Source organism: Lynx rufus, unplaced genomic scaffold, assembly GCF_022079265.1.
Source record: "Lynx rufus isolate CCGP_SWC_20201006 ecotype Redwood Valley unplaced genomic scaffold, mLynRuf1.p SCAF_24, whole genome shotgun sequence".
NCBI lineage: Eukaryota > Metazoa > Chordata > Mammalia > Carnivora > Felidae > Lynx > Lynx rufus.
The window spans coordinates 1,960,347-1,981,125 of NW_025814839.1; the positions used below are offsets into that span (position 1 = coordinate 1,960,347).

The 20,779-nt window shown below is 48.5% G+C and overlaps 2 protein-coding genes across 2 annotated transcripts in view; one reads left to right on the forward strand and one right to left on the reverse strand.

The window, feature by feature from the left end:
* LRRC43 (leucine rich repeat containing 43) overlaps window positions 1-16,536 on the reverse strand; it is a 35,362-nt gene extending 18,826 nt beyond the window's left edge. Inside the window, exon 1 of the mRNA XM_047088461.1 lies at window positions 14,540-16,536. Within this exon, the coding sequence (XP_046944417.1) occupies window positions 14,540-14,557 (18 nt within the window). The 5' untranslated portion in view covers window positions 14,558-16,536. The remainder of the gene's footprint in view (window positions 1-14,539) is intronic.
* On the forward strand, window positions 6,213-8,167 carry IL31 (interleukin 31). The gene is made up of 3 exons (XM_047088458.1): window positions 6,213-6,228; window positions 6,400-6,548; window positions 7,853-8,167. The coding sequence occupies exons 1-3, from the start codon at window positions 6,213-6,215 to the stop codon at window positions 8,165-8,167; spliced, it is 480 nt and encodes a 159-aa protein (XP_046944414.1).
* Window positions 16,537-20,779: the final 4,243 nt, after the last annotated feature.

The following is a 20,779-nucleotide window of genomic DNA, read 5'->3' on the forward strand; positions in this document are numbered from 1 at the left end:
CCGGCGGGGGCGCGCGGCACGCAGGCGCTCCAGGTGAACCCAAGACCAGCCGGGGTCTGCGGACTTTTCCCCGCGGGCCGGGAAACCGAGACCCTGACTCAGGCGGGGACGACCTGGGTTTTTGATTCTGACCCTTTTGCGCCCGCAGCTGCAAAATGGGACAATAGTACACTTCCCACCACCACCAGGGGCCATAACTGCTGTAGCTCCTAGCAGGCGCTTCCCACCTGAGAAAAGTGCTGATTATCGTTCCCATTTGACAGATCTAGGAAAGAGAAATGAGCCCAAGGTCAAACAGTCTCAAGATAAACCAGTGGATTCCAATGTGGATCGCTTTAACCCCTGAGTCCGGGGTTTTAAATCACTGTCTACATATATAACCGTTTTAGCACCAAGACCCCATTATAGACGGAAGCGAGCTCGCACATCATCTCTCCATCCTAAGTATCCAGCATCTAGCCTACTGCTACCCAAACAGTAAGGGCTCCCGGGCACACGTTTGAGAAACAAATGGGATGATTTGGTTCCTGTAATTTGGAAATGCAACATCTTTACTGAGCTATAATTTACGAACCCCCAAATCCACCCGTTTAAAGTGTGCAACTTTGTGTGATTTTTAGTATCGTCCCAATGCAACGATATTCATAGCGCAACTATCACTGTTATCTAATTTTCAACTTTTTTCTCACCCCAAAAGGAAACCCCATACCCACTAGGCAGTCAATCCCCATTCCCCCTTCCGTCCATCCCCTAGCAACCACTAATAGGCTTCTGTCTCTATGGATTTGCTTCTCCTAAACATTTCATATTAAATGGAATCATACAATATTTGCCATTTTGTGTCTGGCTTCTTTGGCTCAGCGTCATGTTTTCAGGGTTCACCCATGTTGTAGCAGGTGTCCGTGCCTTATTCCTTTCTATGGCTGAACAATATTGCATTGTATGAATGGACTACATTTTGCGTATCCATTCACCCACTGAGGGACATTTGTTTTCACTTTTTAGCTCTTATGAAAAATTCCGAAACGTTCCTGTACATGTTTTTATGGCAACATATGTTTTCATTCCTCTTGGGTCGATACCTAGGAATGAAATTGCTGAATCATATGGTCACTGTATGTTTAACAGTTTGAGGAAACTGTTTTACACAGAAGCTCTGCTATGTCACCTCCCCATCAGCAATATATGAAGATTCCGGTTTTTTAATATCTTCACTAACACCTATTATTTTACTGCTTTGTTTTGTTTTTATAATAGACATCTTAGTTGATGTGATGTATCTCGTTGTGGTTTTTATTTGCATGTCCCTAATGCCTGGCTAGTGATATGGAGCATCTTTTCATGTGCTTTTTGGCCATTTGTGTATCTTCTTTGGAGAAACGTCTTTCAGATTCTTTAGTCATTTAAAACGATTTTTTGTCTTTTTATTGTTGATTTTTAAAAGTTTTTTTTTAATATATTCTGGATATTAGCCCCTTGTTTTACATACAATTTCCAAATATTTTCTCCCATTCCATGGTTGTCTTTTCAATTTATTGATAGTGTCCTTTGATCCACAAAAGTCTTTAATTTCAGTGAAGTGTCATTTATCTATTTTTTCTTATGTTGCTTGTGCTTTTGGTGTAATTTTAAAGAAACTATTGCGTAATCCTAATAAAATTGAGTTTGAGTGTTCTTTATATATTTTGTCAGATTTGTGGTTTGCAAATATATTTCTCCCAGTCTAGACTTGTCTTTTCTAAACAGTGTCTTTAGAAGACCAAACATTTTTAATTTTGACGAAGTCCAATTTATTGATGGGATCCTTCCGAAAACACCCACTGTGGTAGACATCTTTCATCCTTTTTGACTGTGTGTCAAACACCTTTACTGTATCAGAACACCTTTACTATTATTATTATTAGAGAGAGAGAGAGAGAGAGAGAGAGCATGCACAAGTGGGGGAGGGGGGAGGGGGAGAGAGAGAGAGAGAGAGAATCTTAATCCACACTCAGTGTGGAGCCTGGCTTGGGGCTAGATCTCACCATGATGAAATCATGACCTGACCCGAAAACAAGAGTCAGATGCTCAATCAACTGAGCCACTCAGGTGCCCACACCTTTACTTTTATTAGAAAAATTCTCCAAAACTGGGCTATAAGACACAATAAGCACCACATGTCCTTTTAAAGAATAAGATAAATATCCATGAGTGATATAAGCAAATCAGAAAGATGAATTGGGGATGACTCCTGGGATTTTTAAAAAAAAAATTTTTTTTTATTTGACGCTTATTTATTTTTGAGACATAGAGAGACAGAGCATGAATGGGGGAGGGTCAGAGAGAGAGGGAGACACAGAATCTGAAACAGGCTCCAAGCTGTCAGCACAGAGCCCGATGCGGGGCTCGAACTCACGGAGTGTGAGATCATGACCTGAGCCGAAGTCGGTCGCCCAACCGACTGAGCCACCCAGGCGCCCCGACTCCTGGGATTTTAATGAGGCAACTAGGTGGTTGATCTGCAGTGAGGGAAAAGAAGTCTCTAGAGGAGTAATCAAGAGTCCTGTCTCGAATGACTTAAGTTCAAGATGCCCATTGACATCTATCCCATGTCAAGTCAGCAGCTGGATAGGAGTTGAGAGCACAGGGACGAGATCAGCTCTGGGTGGCCCATAGAGCCCAATGCACAACAGAAGAAACAGTTGGGAACCCTCGTCCACCCCAAGTCCCCCTCCAGCCCCTGCTGTCTCTTTCCTCCTCTGATCCAGTCTTCTGGACAGACTGGTCGGACGGCCCTTTTACCTCACTTCCCAAACTGCCACAATATGGCTCCTGCCCTAACAACTTATTCAAACTCCCCAAGCAAAGTTCCCAGTGACCTTATGTTGCCACACCTAGTGAATCCCTTCAGTCTTTATCTTATTTGACCTCTCCATGGCTTATGATGGTGCTAATTGTATCCTCCTCCTTGAAAACCACTTTTCATCTTGGTCCATGGCGTGTTTTCCTAGTACATTTCTCTCCCTCCCAAGAGTGTCTTCTCAGTGTTGTAGACTGAGTGTCATCTCCCTCTCCCTCTTCTGTTAATAGACGTGGACCCCTGGACTCCACACTTACCTTACATGTCTCTTGTTGGTCATCTCTTGTAGGATTACAGTTTTCTCAATTACAATGTACAGATGGCACCCAAAGATGGCACAATATACAGACATGGCACCCATGACTCCAGTTCCTTCCTTCAAGCTCCAAATCCGAATGTCCAAAGGCTCACTGTCCATCTTTACCTGAGAGTTCCATGACGCTTCCAACTCACCGTGTCAAAACTGAATTCTTCACTCACCTGAGCCCTGTGATCCCCTCTGCTTGTAGCACCACAATCTGTCCAGTTACCCAAACCACCAACCCAGAAGCAGTTCTCAACTCCTCCTTCTCCACTATCCCCATGTCCACCGAACCACCATCTCCTGAGAACTTTGCCTCCTACAAATTTCTCCACTCTATCCACACCCATTCGTCTCCACAATTACTATTACCTTGACTCATATGCTTGGTTTTGGACATATCGAGGGCAGGACATTCCACTGGAGATGCCCATTAGGCAACCGAACATTTAGATCTGGAGTTTGAAAGAGAGAGACATTAAGGTTTGAGGAACACGGATCGACGATGGGGCCCTTGGAGACATGCCCATTAAGAGATCAAGAAGGAAGATGATTTGGCCTAAGAAGGCATGGTCAGAGGGCCGCAAGGTATCAGGATCATATTATTATAGAGTAAAGAGGAAAAAGAGGTTTTCAAGAAAGAGGAAGTGGTTGGCATTACAGCGTGTCATGGAGGGGTCAAGTAAAATGAAGGCTGAGAGGAAGCCAGTAAGGTTGGCAACATGAGGCCACTGAAGACTATATTGGTCCTCAGTTGCTTCCATAACAAATGCCATAAAGCCAGCAATATAAATCTATGAAGTTACTTCCTACAGTTTCTGTAGGTCAGAGGTCCAGCATGGAGAAACTGGATTCTCTGCTCAGGGTGTTACCAGGCCAAAGTCAGAGTAGCAGCTGGGGCTGTGGTTCTCAACTGGGGCCCGGGGTCCTCCTCCAAACTCACTGATTGTTGGCCAAATTCGTTTTCTCCTCATGCTTTCCACCTAGCGCCCTCCCTCTTCAAGCCAGCCAATACTGGTTGAGTCTTTCTCATGCTTTGAGTCTCTCTGCCTTCTTTATTTTTAAGGGTTCGTGGAACTACATTGGACCCACCTGGTAATCAACCTTTCTTCAGGTCAGCGGATTAGTAACCATTAGTAATTAATTCCATCTGCAAAGTCCCTGTAATGTAATATAATTATGGGAGTAAATACCAGAGGGTGAAAGTCACATGGGCAAAATTCTGCCTACCGTGGACTTTGCTAGAGGATTTTGAATAAATTGTTAGGGTAAAAACCATACTGTGGCGTTTGGGGAAGTGAGGTAAATGTGCACGTAGACCATTCTGTTAAGAAACTTGGATAAGAGGAAAGAGACAACAGGGACTGGAGGGGAACTAGGGATTAAGGGTGGAGGAAGGGGGTTTCTGACTCTTTTCTGTTGTGCATGTTGGATTCTGTGGATGGCTCTGGTCTGGCTTCCTTCCTGTGCTCTTGACTCCTATCCAGTTGCTAACTTGACATCGAATGCCCAGTGGGCATCTTGAACTGAACTCATTCCCGATGAGACTCTTGATTTCTCCTCTCCAGGCTCCTTTTCCCTCACTGCAGATCAACTACTCAGTTACTTCACCAAAATCCCAGGATTCATCCCTGATTCCTCTCTCGGATTTACCTCCACATAAGGCCATCAGTCGGTTCTGTGGACTCCATCTCTCTCCTCTCTACCCTGGTCCAAGCCACCATTACCTCTATCTAGACAGCCACATAGCCTCCTAACTGGCCCCTCTATTCCATCTTGGATTTACACAATCCATTCTCTACTCAGGGGCCTCTCTCATTCTTCCTTCTTAACCGACTGAGCCACCCAGGTGCTCTATTCTTCCTTCTTAAAGTACACCAGAGCCTATACTCGCCTCCCTACTCGCCTCCCTGGACAGCCGTCCAGCAGTACCTTGTCACACTTGGGATAAAATCCAAGTTCTTTATCATGGCCTCAGAAGGCCCTCTGTGTCCTGGCCTCTGTCCACCTCTCTACCCTACTACCCTCCCCTTCTTTTGCTTCACTCCAGCTCCCATGACCCATTTCCCATTCTTGGCCACACCAAGCTCACTTTTGCCTGAGGATTTTTACACTAGTGTCCTCTACACGTGGAACACCCTTTCCCCAGATCTTCCCACAGGGACACCTCCTCAGAGAAACTATTCCTCGTCACTTAGAGTATCTCACCTACCACTCTCTCCTTCTCCCATCACCTTGTTTTATTTTTATAGTTCTTATTACCTTACACTTTCTTGTTTGATAATGTGTCTACTGTCTGCCCGTTGCCCATCAGAACACCAGCTATCAGGGCAGGGACCTTGTTTAACTTCTTTGCCACCATTCCTAAGACCCTAGAAGAGTCTATTATTCAAAATATGAATTAGCACCTTCAACAAATAACTCTGGAGCACAGACTCCGGTTCTAGGCCTTGTCGTTGCAAAGACACAGTTGACAATCCAATGATGTTCAAGGCCAAGCAGAACGGAGATGAGGCCTTTGACTCACCATATTCACTGTGGTTATCGGGGCCATCCCCGCACACTGGCATGGGCATACTTCAGAAATTTCCAAAGGTAATACATTTTGAGAAACCTCATGCCAGCCTGACGCCTACGCATACTCACTGTGACCCTCCCCAGAAATTCCCTGTGGGGCACTGACCCTCAGCTCCTGTAAATCACCTGTTCCTGGGGAGTTAGGCCTGTCAAATCTGGGCTTCAAAATTTCTTCTAGTCAAATCGACAAGCTTTTTCCCAGAAGAAATGGCAAAGATGTGTGTGCTTTCCTGTGTGTGTCTGTACTGAGTCAGGCATCTGCCCACCTTGAGGGTAACCTCAGCATTTCCTTCCAGTCCCGCTTTCACCCAGCCTTGTGGGGCAGAATATTGAAAGTGTTTTCTGGAGAAAAGCTGAGCAATGATTTTGCCATGGGCGGGACGTTGATCGCTCTTTTCCCTCACAACTGGCCCTTTATATATCTCCCAGAGTCCATGGCGAGCACATCTAGCTCCAGAAGCTGTTGCCGGAGCAGGCCCTGTGTGCTCTCTCGCCATGCTCTCCCACGCAGGTACTACTGTGCCCTGATGCCTGTTTCATGAGCGTGGTCTTGTCCCGTTGGATAGAGAAGACTCTGGAGGGGCTTGGCCAGTGGTTGCTCAACAACGGCTTCAGTGGTTGCAACTGGGGTGGGCAGGGGGCATCTGGCCGCGTGGCCCACAGCATCATTTTCTTTCTCCAGGACCCGCCAGGTTTGCCCTGTTTCTGCTCTGCTGCATGGAAACCTTGCTGCCCTCCCATATGGCACCCACCCATCGACTACAACCAAGTGACGTCCGAAAAATAATCTTGGAATTACGGCCCATGTCTAAGGGACTTTTGCAAGACTACGTAAGTGCCCTTACAGATTTCTTCTCCAGGCCATTTCTTTAAAATGCCTTCCATTTGCCCCTAGAAGAGGCCTACTATTTTAGACCCCAAGCTAGGGCTGCGGATACACCCGGAAGAGATGGGAACAACTAGACAGGATACAATGGAATTTTCATGAGGGTTGGAGGCAGAGATTAGCCCAGACAGTCTGAAGTTCAATGACTTCTCACATACTATAGGATCTGCTTTAGTAGGTCTGTTCATTCTTAACATACCTAGTTCACGGTAATGTTACATGGATTTTCCTGCCTGTAGCACAACCCTAGGGACGGGCCATCTTGCCTGACCATTTAGTTGCCTGCAAAGGTCAACCTCAGCTGTAAATGATGTCTCAGTGAATTCAGGATATCAAAATCCTCTTGTGGGCACAGAGAGTCTCTCTTACTGCAGAGAAGGGCAGTGAACAAATTGGGGGTCTGTTTGCATGCTACTGTATCGTTTAATTAGGACCCAGTCTGCTTCTGCCAGAGGCTGTGCTGACTCCGACCCCCATTGGGAGGAAAGTACGAGGTTGAATAAATGTAAATACTCTTCCATTTTCTCAGAGTTGTCTTCAAGATAGAACCTCTTGGGCAGCTTTGATTAAACGAACAAATAAAAGCCAACACCTGGAAACAGCTCACAGAATTGGCCTAGCCCTTCCCTTCCACCCCCTGACATTTAAGCCTTAGCCTTGGCTTTAACGGGCACAGAAACAGAGGTTGTTACAGCCGAGGTGACTCTGCAGTTCAGGCTGGTGAGATGCTGTTAGCATTTCAGCTGAACCCCAAATCTCTTAGTCCTTGGGAAGAGGGACAGGAGAGGGTGTGGTCCGGAGTCCTCAGTATGTTTGGAAAAACTCTCCCTGGCATCTTGGAGGCCTTTCCAGACGTGCACACATCCCCCTGATGAGCTGGGGATACACTGGCTTTAATACAGAGTCACAAAGAGCAAGAAGCAGGATGGAAACCCAGATGCTTTCCTATTCCCCCTCTCTGAGCCCCAGAGCAGCTAAGAGAGGATTCCTGGGGAGGTGTGTGGAGGCCTGGGTCGCATGGAGCAGGGGAGGCAGTATGGAGCAGTGGTTATTGGTAGAGGCCTCCAATATGGGTAGAGGCAATAGTGGTGACCACAGCCTCACACGATGGTGGCACCGATTACATGGGATGGCAAGGGGGACGTGCCCACCCAGCCCATCACAGAGGGAGCATTCGGACGTAAGCACTTTGACTTCCAGCCGTTACTGCGGATGTAATGTTCACCCGTGTCTCTTCCTCGTCCCACAGCTGAAGAAGGAGATGGGGTTGCCAGAATCTAACCATTCCTCGTTACCGTGTCTCAGCTCTGACTCCCAACTGCCACACATCAATGGCTCCGCCATCCTGCCTTATTTCAGGGCGATCAGACCATTGTCAGATAAGAATACGATCGATAAAATCATAGAACAGCTGGACAAACTCAAATTTCAACGTGAACCAGAAGCAGAAGTTTCTATGCCTGCAGACAACTTTGAACGTAAAAACTTCATCTTGGCCGTTTTACAACAGTTCTCAGCGTGCCTGGAACATGTGCTTCAATCATTGAATTCTGGACTCCAGTAGGCCATTCAAGGCCATCTGGCTGAACCTATTCCTTTTGGAATGGTGGCAATGTCTGAAGCCTTGAGGAAACATAACTGGCAGGCTAAGGGTGACTGCTCTGCTGTAAATTATTCCAATGAATAATTTCAGTGAGTCCCCAGATGGGCTAGTCCCGGGAGGACTGAGGCATAAACGTGTGAGTTAACTTGAAGAGATGTCAGGTTATGACATTGTTCTCCGTCTTGGCATTTATAGAATGTTTTTCCTCTGCAGACTTAAATCTTATCTTCATTATGCCTTTGCGAAGGCAGAAGGCGATACCCGTGTTAATTTATTGGTGTTTATTGTATTGAGAGTGTTAGTGCTCCTCAGGAACTATTTAATAAATTATACTGAGTTTTTCTCATGATCTGCTTTGGATTTTGTGAGGGGGTTAAAATCAGTGGCTGGGAATCCAGGCTGGGTGGCGTTGTGGCTGAGGGAGCGTGGGGCGTGCTGTGGAAACAGATACCATTTCTCCCCATGGGACAGGCTCAGTAGCAAATAAGAGTAATTCTAGCAGCGACAACCATTTACTGAGGATTTTCTTTATGCCAGGCCATGTAAGTACCGTTACTGTCCTCTTTTTATAGGTGGGGGAAACTGAGGCAAGGAGTCATTTAGTGACTTGCCCAAGGCCACACTAGCTGTTAAGGCAGACTCACGCTTGCCCTTCACCACTCTGCCCAACCTTTGTCCCTCTCTGGGCAGTGACTGGGTCTTAGGAGCACTTAATGGCGTGCCCGGTACAGAGCAATCATTCAAGTGTCTCCTGCACGGTTCCAAACTGGATTTCCAGTGCCTCTGCTCCTGTAAAGTCCTGTTCCATCATTGCCTCCATGACTTCTACGTAGCCAGGGCCAAAGATTTTTTCATTTGAATGAATGTTGAGTCCAAAGTCGTTAACGGTTCTTTGAGATCATTTGGACTAATGGCTCTCAAAGCACGGGCTCCGGGCCAGCAGCGTGGGCATCACCTGAGGGCGTGTTGGAAATGCGCATGCGTGGGCCCCACCTCACACCTACTGAATCAGACGCTTTGGAGGGGTAGTCAGTGATCCGGGTTTTAACAAAACCTCCCCGTGATTCATATACACGCTGGAGCCTGAGAACCACAGATCCTGAGTTGAACAACACCTTCATATTCATCTTATTTGGGGGAAGATGAGGCCCAAAGAGATCCTCTGATTTGCCCGCGTTCTCATATCGGGGGGGGGGTGGTGGGGGTGATGTTATGGGACTCTGAGAGCTGCAACTCACCCGGGAATTCTCTTTCTTACTCTTGTGGGTATTTCTACTTCAGCACCTCCCGGGGCTCTGAGGCTACACACATCGTAGCCTCCAATGACAGTGTTTTGGTCAGCCTTTCCCAAAATATCCACCGTGGTGCTCGTCTGTCATTCTTTTTGACTGTCCTATATCAGAACACATTTACTATTGTTAGAAAAATTACCCCCAAGCTGGGAAATCAGGCAAAAAAGATGACCACGTGTCCTTCCAAAGAGTAAAATAAATATCCACTAGTCTGCAGTGATATAAATAAATGGAGGAAAAGGGACAAATGTTCCTTACAGAATTCTAATTAATAAACATAGAAGGAATGAGGGAAATAGAAAATCACCATTAGAACACCTCAGTCGTGGGGCGCCAGGCTGGCTCAGTCAGTAGGGCATGCAGCTCTTGATCTCGGGATTGTAGGTTTGAGCCCCACATTGAGTGTAGTGATTACTTAAAAATAAAATCTTAAAAAAAAAAAAAGAACACCTCAGTCATAATTGCTGTGGGCAAGATCTACAGATGAAGGCTAAAATTAATGGGTGAACTGCGAAGAAACAGGAAATTTGCTTCACGACAAAGTATCTTCCCACAAATATTTACTAGTCATTTGGCAGTTTTAACATAGCAATGCAAATTCTTTGATATTTCCCTTCCAGGAGGTGGAGGGGAACTTCCCTCCTTCTGATGTAGGCTGGATCTGTGATTTGCTTCTAAAGCACTGAGCACAGGAGGGCAAGACAGCCACACACGAGGGAGAAAGCAATAGACAGCACCCCTGCGTGAGGCAAACAGAGCAGCCGGTGGATGTCAGGCACCCCTGATCTACCGCGGTGGGGAGGGTGGCTCGTCCTCTCTGTGGGACTCTTCCCCCAGATCCACATCCACCCCTTCGTGAGAAAACACCAGGCAAACCCGAGTCAAGGGACATTCTACAAAACCCCTGACCACAACCCTTCAAAGCTGTCAGCGTCAGGAAAATCAAGGGGAGACGGAGAAACCTCCACCTGGGGACCAAGGAGACATGAGGGTTGGGTGCAGTCTTGGAGGGGATCCTGATAAAGGACATTAGTGGAAAAACTGGTGAAAATTCAAATTAAGCCTGCACTTATGTGAATTTCTTAGTTTTGATCAATGTACCACAGTTATGTAAGACGTTCCCATTTAGGAGAAGCTGGGAGAAGGGAATATGACAACTCTGTACTATCTAGAACTTTTCTGTATAACTACATTTATTTTAAAATAAAACACTTGTAAAGGGACACCTGGATGGCTCAGTTGGTTAAGTGTCCGACTTCGGCTCAGGACATGATCTTACGGCTCATGAGTTCGAGCCCCGCGTCGGGCTCTGTGCTGACAGCTCGGAGCCCGGAGCCTGCTTCAGATTCTGTGTGTCCCTCTCTCTCTGCCCCTCCCCTGCTCTCTTCTCTCTCTCTTTCTCTCTGGCGCGCGGATGCGTGCGGGTGCTCTCTCTCACCCTCTCTCTCTCTCAAAAATAAATGTTAAAAAAATAAATAAAACACTTGTAAAAGTCCACTTCTTCAGTCCCACGAGCCACATTTTAAGTGCTCCAGAGCCGCATGTGGTGAGTGGTTCCTATACTGACAACACGAACGTAGAACATCTCCATCGCCACGGAAAGTTCTATCAGACAGCACTGCTCTCAGGGGATGGGGCATGATTTGTTTGGCATGATTTATTCCTCAGTAGGTCCCAGAGTCTGTGAATTTGTGGAAATTGCAGAAAATGTGTAGAATTTATAGAAATTCGTAGACAATTGATAAGGTACAGATCATTCCTCTCTGGTAGAGAAGTAACCCCAGAGGTGAAGAGGGTTTTAGTGGCGGTGAGGGTGAGGCAGTCAAACGCCTCCCTTCCCATTTCGTTCCAGCACTCGTTTCCCTCAATGACGATGGAGAGACAGAGAAAAGGAGATGTCACCTTCACGTATTATCCTTTGAGCCAGTTGTGCTGTGCTGACTGATTCCTTCACTGATGAGGTAAATAAAACTTTGGCACCTAAGTTACCTGGAATTCAGCTAACAAGGACCCACACGTAATTGGAATTTCTTTCGGTGATAATCTGCCAAAACCCGGAAAGAGGCAAAAAGACCATCAGATTCTGGCGTTTTGTCAGAAATTTAGTATCTCCTCCATCTACTCATTTCCACGGTATGTCCTGTGCTCAAGACACTCCAAAGTAATGACTTAAAAAAAAAAACCCAGTATCACTGACTCACAGAGGAAAGGAAAACAAATGTTCCAGAGTCACATGGAAGCAAAAACTACTAGGATCTAATGCGATATGATTAATACGACACTCTCTGAAGCTGAGTAGAAGCTTAAAGTCGCCCGATTTATAAAGGAAGAACAGGCAACATCAAGCTTTAAGAAAAACATTTTTAAGTAAGGTCATCTTCTTGTTCTGGAGAATTAAGAGGTGAGAGGAAAACTAAAAAGGAAATAGAAGGGGTAATCAGATAACGAATGAGGAGGAGGAGAGAGAAGAGAAGGCAAAGAAGTGGTTAAATGTAAACTAAGAAATCAAATAACCAGTAAATGTGAAACTAGGCTGAACCTTACTAGTAACCAAGAAAAGCAAATGAATAGGAGGTCATATCAGCACAGGCTTTACACACGATAAGGCCTGATGGTGCGAAAGGCCTACTCAGCCGCTTCCGGAAGTAGGTGTCTGTCTCGCAGAGGAGTCCATCCTGCTGACCCTCTCCTGCTATTCTCTCCTGGTGGAATTTCCTAAGGAGCTGATCACAGACTGGACACAGACAGACACACACCCGGGGGGGGGGAGGGGGGAAGGGGGGCGGGGGCTAACAGCATTCGTGACAATATCAGAAACACACGAGGAAACCTGCGTCAGGGAAGGTCATCTGAGGAGCAGGTGCCAAGGTGGGAATCTCCATACCAAAGGCTCAGCAGTAGCAAAACTGTGAGGGGCAGCGGAGGCGCAGGGGGGACTGAGGCCAGGCCCCGGGCCCCCGTGGAACAGAAGGCTGGTGGCAGCATGTTAGACTGAAGTGCTTTTCTTTTCTTTTAATGTTTGTTTATTTTTGAGAGGGTGGGGGAGAGGGGGAGGGGCAGAAAGAGAGAGAGGGAGACAGAATCCAAAGCAGGTTCCAGGCTCTGAGCTGTCAGCACAGAGCCAGACACGGGGCTCGAACTCAGGAACCGCAAGATCATGACCTGAGCCAAAGTCGGAGGCTCAACCGACTGAGCCACCCAGGCGCCCCCTGAAGCACTTTTCTAAGACAGATTGGCGAGGCTGTGGGGAAATGTGCCGAGTCACTTGTCAGAGGAACCGCGTGTCCCTCAGAAACAAGCAGAAATGTCAGCGTCCCTGACGCGGTCCCTGGCTGGGAGAGGCCTGTGGGGGACACAGTGCCCCCGCATGATGGGCAGTGGATTTCTGAGTCCATCGTGTGAGCTCCCCCTGAGTCCTAGAGAGAGAGCCTATATGGACAGAAAGCAAGACTGGGATAAGGCCAGGATAATTTTCTTTCTATTTTTATGTAGTTTCCAAATATTCTAAAATTAGGAATGTATTATTTTAGGTATCAGGGAGATAAACACAGTTTCCCATTTTGCAAAAAACAGCCGTGTGAGAAAAAGAGGTTGAAACATGGAGCGTTTGAGGGGTTTTACAAGGACCAGGGAAGGTAACAGTCTTTGGCCCAAGGCTGTTCACTGGAGCAGGGGGTTTGTCTCTTCTCCCCGATCGCTGAAAGCAGCCTGGGGTCCGCTCTTCACAGCCCTGAATCTGCGTCTCAGACTCCCAGCTGACAGGCACAACCGAAGCAGCTGGGCAGGGGCACAAGCGACCTCTAGCGTAACCCACGTGGTGCGACTTCCCCCTGCCCTTTTGTGAATGATCCCAAACTAGAGTAGTTTATAATGAGAAGGAATACTCAGTATGACACTTCTAAGGCTCTTTCAGACCCCAACTTTTTTTATCTTTTTATTTTTTAATGTTTATTTCTGAAAGAGAGAGAAAGACAGAGTGCAAGCTGGGGAGGGGCAGAGAGAGAGAAGGAGACACAGAATCCTAGGCAGGCTCCAGGCTCTGAGCTGTCAGCACAGAGCCCAACACGCGGCTCGAACTCACAAACCATGAGATCGCGACCTGAGCCGAAGTCGGACGCTTAACCGACTGAGCCACCCAGGTGCCCCCAGATCCCAACTTTCTTAATTTACTTATTCAACGGCCCCGGAAACATTCTGCCTCCAACAGCATTGGTGTTAATAAGAGCAGATGTTCTCGGGTACCAGGTTCTGGTTTAGGTTCTGGTTCTAGGTTCTGGTCCTGTACTTTCTGTATGTGATGTAACCTTAGACAAATTATGTCGTCTCTCTAAAGTATGCAACCTGGTAGTGTGTGCGTATATGTATATGTGTATGTGCGTGTGTGTATGTATGTTCAACCATCACAGAAATCTGATTCCAGAACATTCTCAGCACCCCCAAAAGAAGCACTATACTCCTTAGCAGTCATTCCCTATTCCCCTATTCCTCCTCCAGCTCCTGGAAACCACTAATCTACTCTTTTTTTTTTCTTTTTCTTTCTAAGTTTATTTATTATTTTTAGTAATCTCTACACCCAATGTGGGGCTCACACTCACAACCTTGACATCAGGCAAGAGTCGCACGCTCTACCAACTGAGCCAGCCAGGCGCCCCACCACTAATCTACTTTTTGTCTATGGATTTGCCTATTCTGGGCACTTAATATAAATGGAATCCTACAATATGTGGCCTTGTTTTTTTCAATGTTTATTTATTTTCGAAGGAGAGAGAGAGCGTGAGTGGGTAAGGGGCAGAGAGAGAGGGAGACACAGACTCCGAAACAGGCTCCAGGCTCTGAGCTGTCAGCACAGAGCCCGATGCGGGGCTCGAACCCACGGACCGCGAGATCATGACCTGAGCTGCAGTCGACGCTCAACAGACTGAGCCACCCAGGTACCCCCCGCCCCGTCCCCCGCATACCCACCCATTAAGCAGTCACTGCTACTCTCCCTCCCCCGCTGGCCCTGGCAACGCTAATCTGCTCTCTGTCTCCGTGGATTTACCTCTTCTGGGTGTTCCATACACGGAATCTTACACTGTGTGGCCTTTTGTGTCTGGCTCCTTCAAGGTGGCATGGTGTTTTTGAGGTCCATCCATATGGCAGCATGGGGTCAGGGCTCATCCCCTTTGAGGGCAGAATAATACTCCTCAACTCTGTTCGGTAGTTTTCAGGGTAAAAGTCTTGCGCTTGCTTGATTTATTCCCAAGAATTTTCTTCTTTTTGACGCCATCGTACGTGGAGCTGTTTTCTTAATTTCTCTTTTGGGCTGTGTATTGCTGACGCCCAGAAATGCAGCTGATTTTTGTGTGATGCTCTTGTGTCCTGTGACCTTGCTGAACTCATTTGCTGGCTCTACTAGGTTTATGTGCACGTGTATATCCTTCAGGGTTTTCTATATATATCATGATGTCATCTGTACACAGAGAGTTTTAGTGTCTTTTTTTTTTTTCCTCCAGTTGGAACGTCTCGTATTTCTATGTGTCTCCTAACTGTGCTGACTAGAACCTCCAGGACAGTGTTGAATCTGTGCCCGTCCTAGATGGAAAGCATTCGGCCTTCACCAGTAAATACATTAGCTGTGGGGTCTCCTCAGACGCCTTTATCGGGTTGAGGACGTTCCCTTCCTCTCCTGCTTTGTCGAGTGTTCTTATCATGAACGGTAAGCCTGAGTTCACGCCTGTGGAAAATAAGGATAACAATTCTTACCACCCAGGGTCTTTTGAGGATACAAATGGCACCACGGTAGAAGCCTCCAGGCTGGCTGCTGGCACATGTTATTGCTACCAGACACACCCAGGTCTAGAGCTCAGATTTGCACTTGGTGATAGCGCTGCTGGGCAAGTGGTGTGCTTCTCTAAGCCTCAACTTCCTTATCTCTAAAGTGGGGATGATAATAGTACCTACTTCATAGGGTGTTGCATCACCTGTGGCACGCAGTGGTAGATGCGACCTAACCCACGAGCTGGCTAGGCACCAGGGACACCGAAACTACGTGCTACGGTAGATGGCTGATAAAACGAGACGTGGTCCCTGTCCTTCGGTGGGGGCAATGACGCGAGGGCAGTACCGAGAGTGACGTGACCAAGCAGAAGGTGCCGCATGACGTAAGTGACAGAAATGGAGCACCGGTGGTAGTTCGAAGCCCGGCGTGGGGTGGCGGCCTGCAGAGAGGGACAGAGCGCAGGGCCTCCCGGGGGGCAGGGCACAGAGGGGGGAAGCACGGGGCGTAGCTAACGGTCACAGGGAGTCCGCTTAGCCTGGAACCTGGGCGGTGTCACTGGCAGGGAGGACACTTGGAGTTAGTGCTCCACTGAACGCCACGCTAAGGACTGGGGGACTTTATTCTAGAAGAACAGGAAGTTCTGAAGTGCCGGGAGGAAGGCACATTTTTTAAACAAGGATGAATATTAGCAAGCCGAACGCTAGCTATTTCCTGACTTTTTTAGACCTAAGCTGGGAAGTTAGGCTCCTTCTCAACTCTGACAGTTCTGATACTTCTCAGCTCTGAAGCAGCTGTTCCCCGGCACGGGACGGCGCCCCAGGCAGCGACATTTCCCAGAAAGAATTCACAGCACACGACCTGGTGCCTGAGAGAGAGCCAGGCAGGATGCCGCCAGGGTATCAAAGAGGGGGGATGGTCTTTTGCGGTAGCGTTGATGACACGCAAGAGAGTCGGGCGAGGGTGCGATGTTGGGCCCGGGGAAGGTGGGGAGGAGCTGACTGTAAACGGGGCTCGCTTCAATCCTTCAGCGCGAAGTGGGGCCGGCACGATTTTATCCGCATTTTCTAGACAGGGGCGCTCAGGCCCAGAAAGGGTGTCACTCGCCCGAGGCAGTCGGAAGCCAGATGGCGAAGAGTTTGGACTTTATTCGAAACGCAGCGGGAAACCACTGGAAGTTTGAGTGGGGGAGACAACGCAGTGTCTTTAATAAGGTCACTCCAGGGGTGCCGGGGGGGCTCAGTCGGTTAAATGTGTGACCTTGACTTCGGCTCAGGTCACGGTCCCGCGGTTCTTGAGTTCGAGCCCCGCTTCGGGCTCTGCGCTGAGCATGGAGACTGCTTGGGATTCTCTCTCCCTCTCTCTCTGCCCCCCCCTCCCCCTCGTGCTCCCTCCCTCTCTCGCTCTCAAAACAAATAGACATTTTTAAAAACACAAGGTCCCTCTAGCTCTGTGGGGAATGGGTGACGCGGAGCGTGGAAGATATCACGGTGGCCCCTCGAGGTGGTGGCAGGGGGAGTGGGGAGAAGAGTGGACTTGTGATGATTCTGGAGGGATCACTGACAGGATTTACCGACAGATTGAAGGTGGGGCGTGAAGGGAGGGAAGAACCGGGAGGGGACCGTCTGCAGTTTCGGCTTGAGCAATCGGGCGGCTGGCAACACTATGGAGCGAGACGCAGAGTATTTGGGGATGATCAGGCTTCGAAGGGGCAGGGGAGACAGAAAGTTAACAGGTGGTTAGAGGCAGAGAGACTTGAGAAAGAGAAACGGGTACATGGAGAGGCGTGAGTCAATTGGAAAAGGAGAACACAGCAGACAGAAGAGATAAGGATGAGAAAAAGCCCCGGCGGGGAGAGGGGGAGGCTCGTCAATGCAGGTGTCGCTGGGCCTCGGCCTCAGGGGAGCGGTGTCCGTGAGGAGAGGAGCGTGCGCTTCTTCCCTGAGGGATCTGCCCCCTCTGCCCGGCTAACTCTGCCTGTCCCGCTGGCTGCTGGCTCGGCTCAGGCACCTGCCACGGGGACATTCCCGGCCCCCCCCAAGATGGGCTGCCGGGGCTCCTTCAGGACCTCAAGGGCACCCCGTGCTGACCCCCATCACTCAGTATCAGGACAGAGTTGGCGGTGTCTCCAGTAAAGTCACTGCGCTGTTCCCTGAGCTGAGCTGAGATCTGGCCTTTAGCGCATGCTTCTTGATCGAAGACTGGAAGGAAAGGGGGCACAGTGGGGCAAACCCCTGGCCGGTGTTGGACGAGAGGCACAGAACCGGAGCAGCTTATGTGTATCCCAGGGAAAGGTCGGTCATTCAGTGACACTGATGGGCGGGCTGGGGACACCAGGAGACACCAACAGGCTAGAATCTGGGCTGCCGGATGGGTGAGGGGCAGGTGGGAGGGGCTGCTACCCTGCCGCTCACACAGGCCCCACTCCCACGACGACGACAAGACGACATTTGTAATGGAACCAGCCAGCGCTGTTTGGTCGTCCCCCAGGAAAGAAAATCAGTCAGACTAGATCAAGAGATTAGATTGTTTGCTGCACCATACCCATTAAGGCAGGAAAGTAGGCTCTTATCTTAGAAAGCTTTTCCCTCTTTAAACAATAAGGGTTTTCTAGCTAATGATTCTGTGAAACAGAAAATCTGATCAATAAGAACTCCCCAGTCCCCAGGTTTCGTATTAACTGTGACTTTGTAGCTTTTGACAAAGCCTTTAGGAGCCTTTAAATGACCAACACTATTGCAGGTATGCAATTCTGTAAATAGTACTAAAAAGCACATTTACTATTTTTAAATTTTTGTTTAATGTTTATTTCTGAGACAGAGACAGAGCATGAGCGGGGGAGGGTCAGAGAGAGCGGGAGACACAGAACCCGAAGCAGGCTCCAGGTTCCGAGCTGTCAGCACAGAGCCCGATGCGGGGCTCGAACCCACAAACTGGGAGATCATGACCTGAGCCGAAGCCAGATGCTTAACCGACTGAGCCACCCAGGTGCCCTAGTGAAATGCTTTCAAATGTCAGTTAGAGATTGTTCTATTTGCAATCTAAATTACTAAAGCTGATGTTCTACATTAAACATGTAAGGGGTACCTGGGTGATTTAGTCAGTTAAGCATCCGACTCTGGACGTCAGCTCAGGTCATGATCTCACGGTTTGTGAGTTCAAGCCCTGAGCGGGCTCTGTGCTGACAGCACAGAGCCTGCTTGGGATCCTCTCTCTGCCTTTCCCCACTCACGCGAGCTCTCTCTCTTTCTCTGTCAAAAATAAGTAAATAAACACTAAAAAAAAAGGAAAAAGTTAAACATGTTAAGGTCAACCACTTAACCTCAACATCTACATCAGCTTGACATCTGCACCTGCTGATGGTCCCCCTCCCCCTCTCCTGAATTCTCACCACGCCCGCATACGCATACCTCCACCTCTCTGATGCAGATGTGAGGAAAGGGCAGCTGGGTTGCTGGAATGCTGGAGGGCTCATTCCAGCAACCCAGCTGAGGGCTCATTCACCTGCGCACCTGCTGTGCGACAGTTCTCTGCTAGGCACAGCAGTGACCATCAGCACCGGGTCCCTGTCCCCACTGGGCCTCAGGGCCTGTTAGGGAAGATAAATGATAATGACAAACTCAACAGGTGTGCTGAGCAGACACAGGGTGCTCTGAGGCCTGACTCCATGCACGTGCTTCAGAAGACCTGAGGTCTCAGAAACGGGACTGGAAGAAAGAATGGGAGTGAGCCAGGAGAAGGCGTGGAGATGGGGGGAGGCTTGGGCAGAGGAAAGAAGCCTTGGAAAAACCTTAACAGTGAAACAACATGCAACGGAACATGGTACGTTCAAAGAAGGGAAAATGAGGTGGGGAAAGTGAGCAGGGGCCAGAGGGGCAAGATGGGGCGGGGTGGGGGAAATAGACACCAGGGCTTGGCCCTCATCTGGAAGGCCCTGGATGGACTGAGCACAGGAGTGACGTGGCTGGACCTGGGCTTTTCCAAACTCACACTATGATGAAGACCACAAGACAGAGCAAGTGGGGCCCTGTTATGTGAACTGGTTGAGAAATAACGGCAACCTGGATCTGGTGACAGCAGCGGCATGGAGCAAAGTGGGTAATGTATTTGGAAGAGATTTAAAAGATGAACTTGACCAGACTTGGCATTAGGAGAGGTGAGGGAGGGGAGGGGAGGGGAGGGGAAGGACAAGTCAAGGATAATCCTCCCCATTTGGTGGGTGGAGAGGCTATTTACAAGGTAAAAAATAAAAAGATTCTTCAGACTTCTCTGATCCATGTGGCCTTAATACCTTGGCAACTACTTTGATTTCTTCTTCTATGAAATGGGAATAGCAACACCACCAGGTTGAGAACTATCCAGGGGCACGCATGCCCCACGGAGCCCAGAGCCTGATGCGAAAGAAGTCTCTAGAACACTGGCCTCACTCCCTCTGCTCGCTCTGTCTCCCTTCTCCCAGTCTATCGAAACTTAACCCTCTTCTCCGAATTATGTCCCTAGCATTTTTTTTTTTTCTCAAAAGTCTACATTTATTTTGAGAGAACGAAGAGAGTGCAGGTGCACAAGAGAGGGAGGGGGCAGAGAGAGAGGGAGAGAGAATCCCAAGCAGGCTCCGTGCCAAGCCAGACTTGAGGCTGGATCTCATGACCATGAGATCATGACCTGAGCTGAAATCAAGAGTCAGATGCTTAATTGACTGAGTCACCAGGCGCCCCGTCCCAAGCATCTTTCAAGATTCCACACATGACATGGAGCTGCGTTCAAAAACTTAAAAAGAGCAAAGCAGACACCTGTTGCTCAATGGAAATTGAGTTTCTTCAGCCCAGAGGAGTCTGAGAACCACTCACTTCTTTCTAGGGCCTCCTGTTCTCAAGACCTAAAATCTTGCTTTGTGTCACTGAGACTTTTTCTTTGGGGGAGGCATCAGGTTTGATCAGACAAGAGCCAGTGTATCAACCCACAGCATTTTAGTCAGAGATTCAGATCTGGGCCGTTTGGTGAGACAGGCTGGCAGCTCCGTACAGGAGCTAGGCCGCCCGCAAGAGGTAGCACGAGTTGGTTGGCTCACTGGGTCACCTTCCAGGCACAAGTGACTGCAGTGGGGGACGCAGGAAGATGGTATGGAAAAGAGAGAAGCTTCTAAATTAAACACAGATCATCAAAGTCTTCTCAGCACGGCAACGGGACATCTTTGCTGCTCAACTTCCCTGCGTTTTCCACCTATGGTTTTGGGTCCATGGTCAGCAGGGAGACCACAGCTCCCTGGGGCCATCACCATGACTCAGAAGACTTTCAGCCCTGGGGCCAATGTTAGCCATTCTGATGATGACCTATACTTTTTTTTTTTTAATTTCTTTTTTTTAATGGTTGTTTATTTTTGAGAGAGAGAGAGAGATAGAGAGACAGAGCTTGAGAGGGGAAGGGCCAGAGAGAGAGGGAGACCCGGAATCGGAAGCAGGCTCCAGGCTCCTAGCTGTCCGCACAGAGCCCGACGCAGGGCTCGAACTCACGAACCGCGAGGTC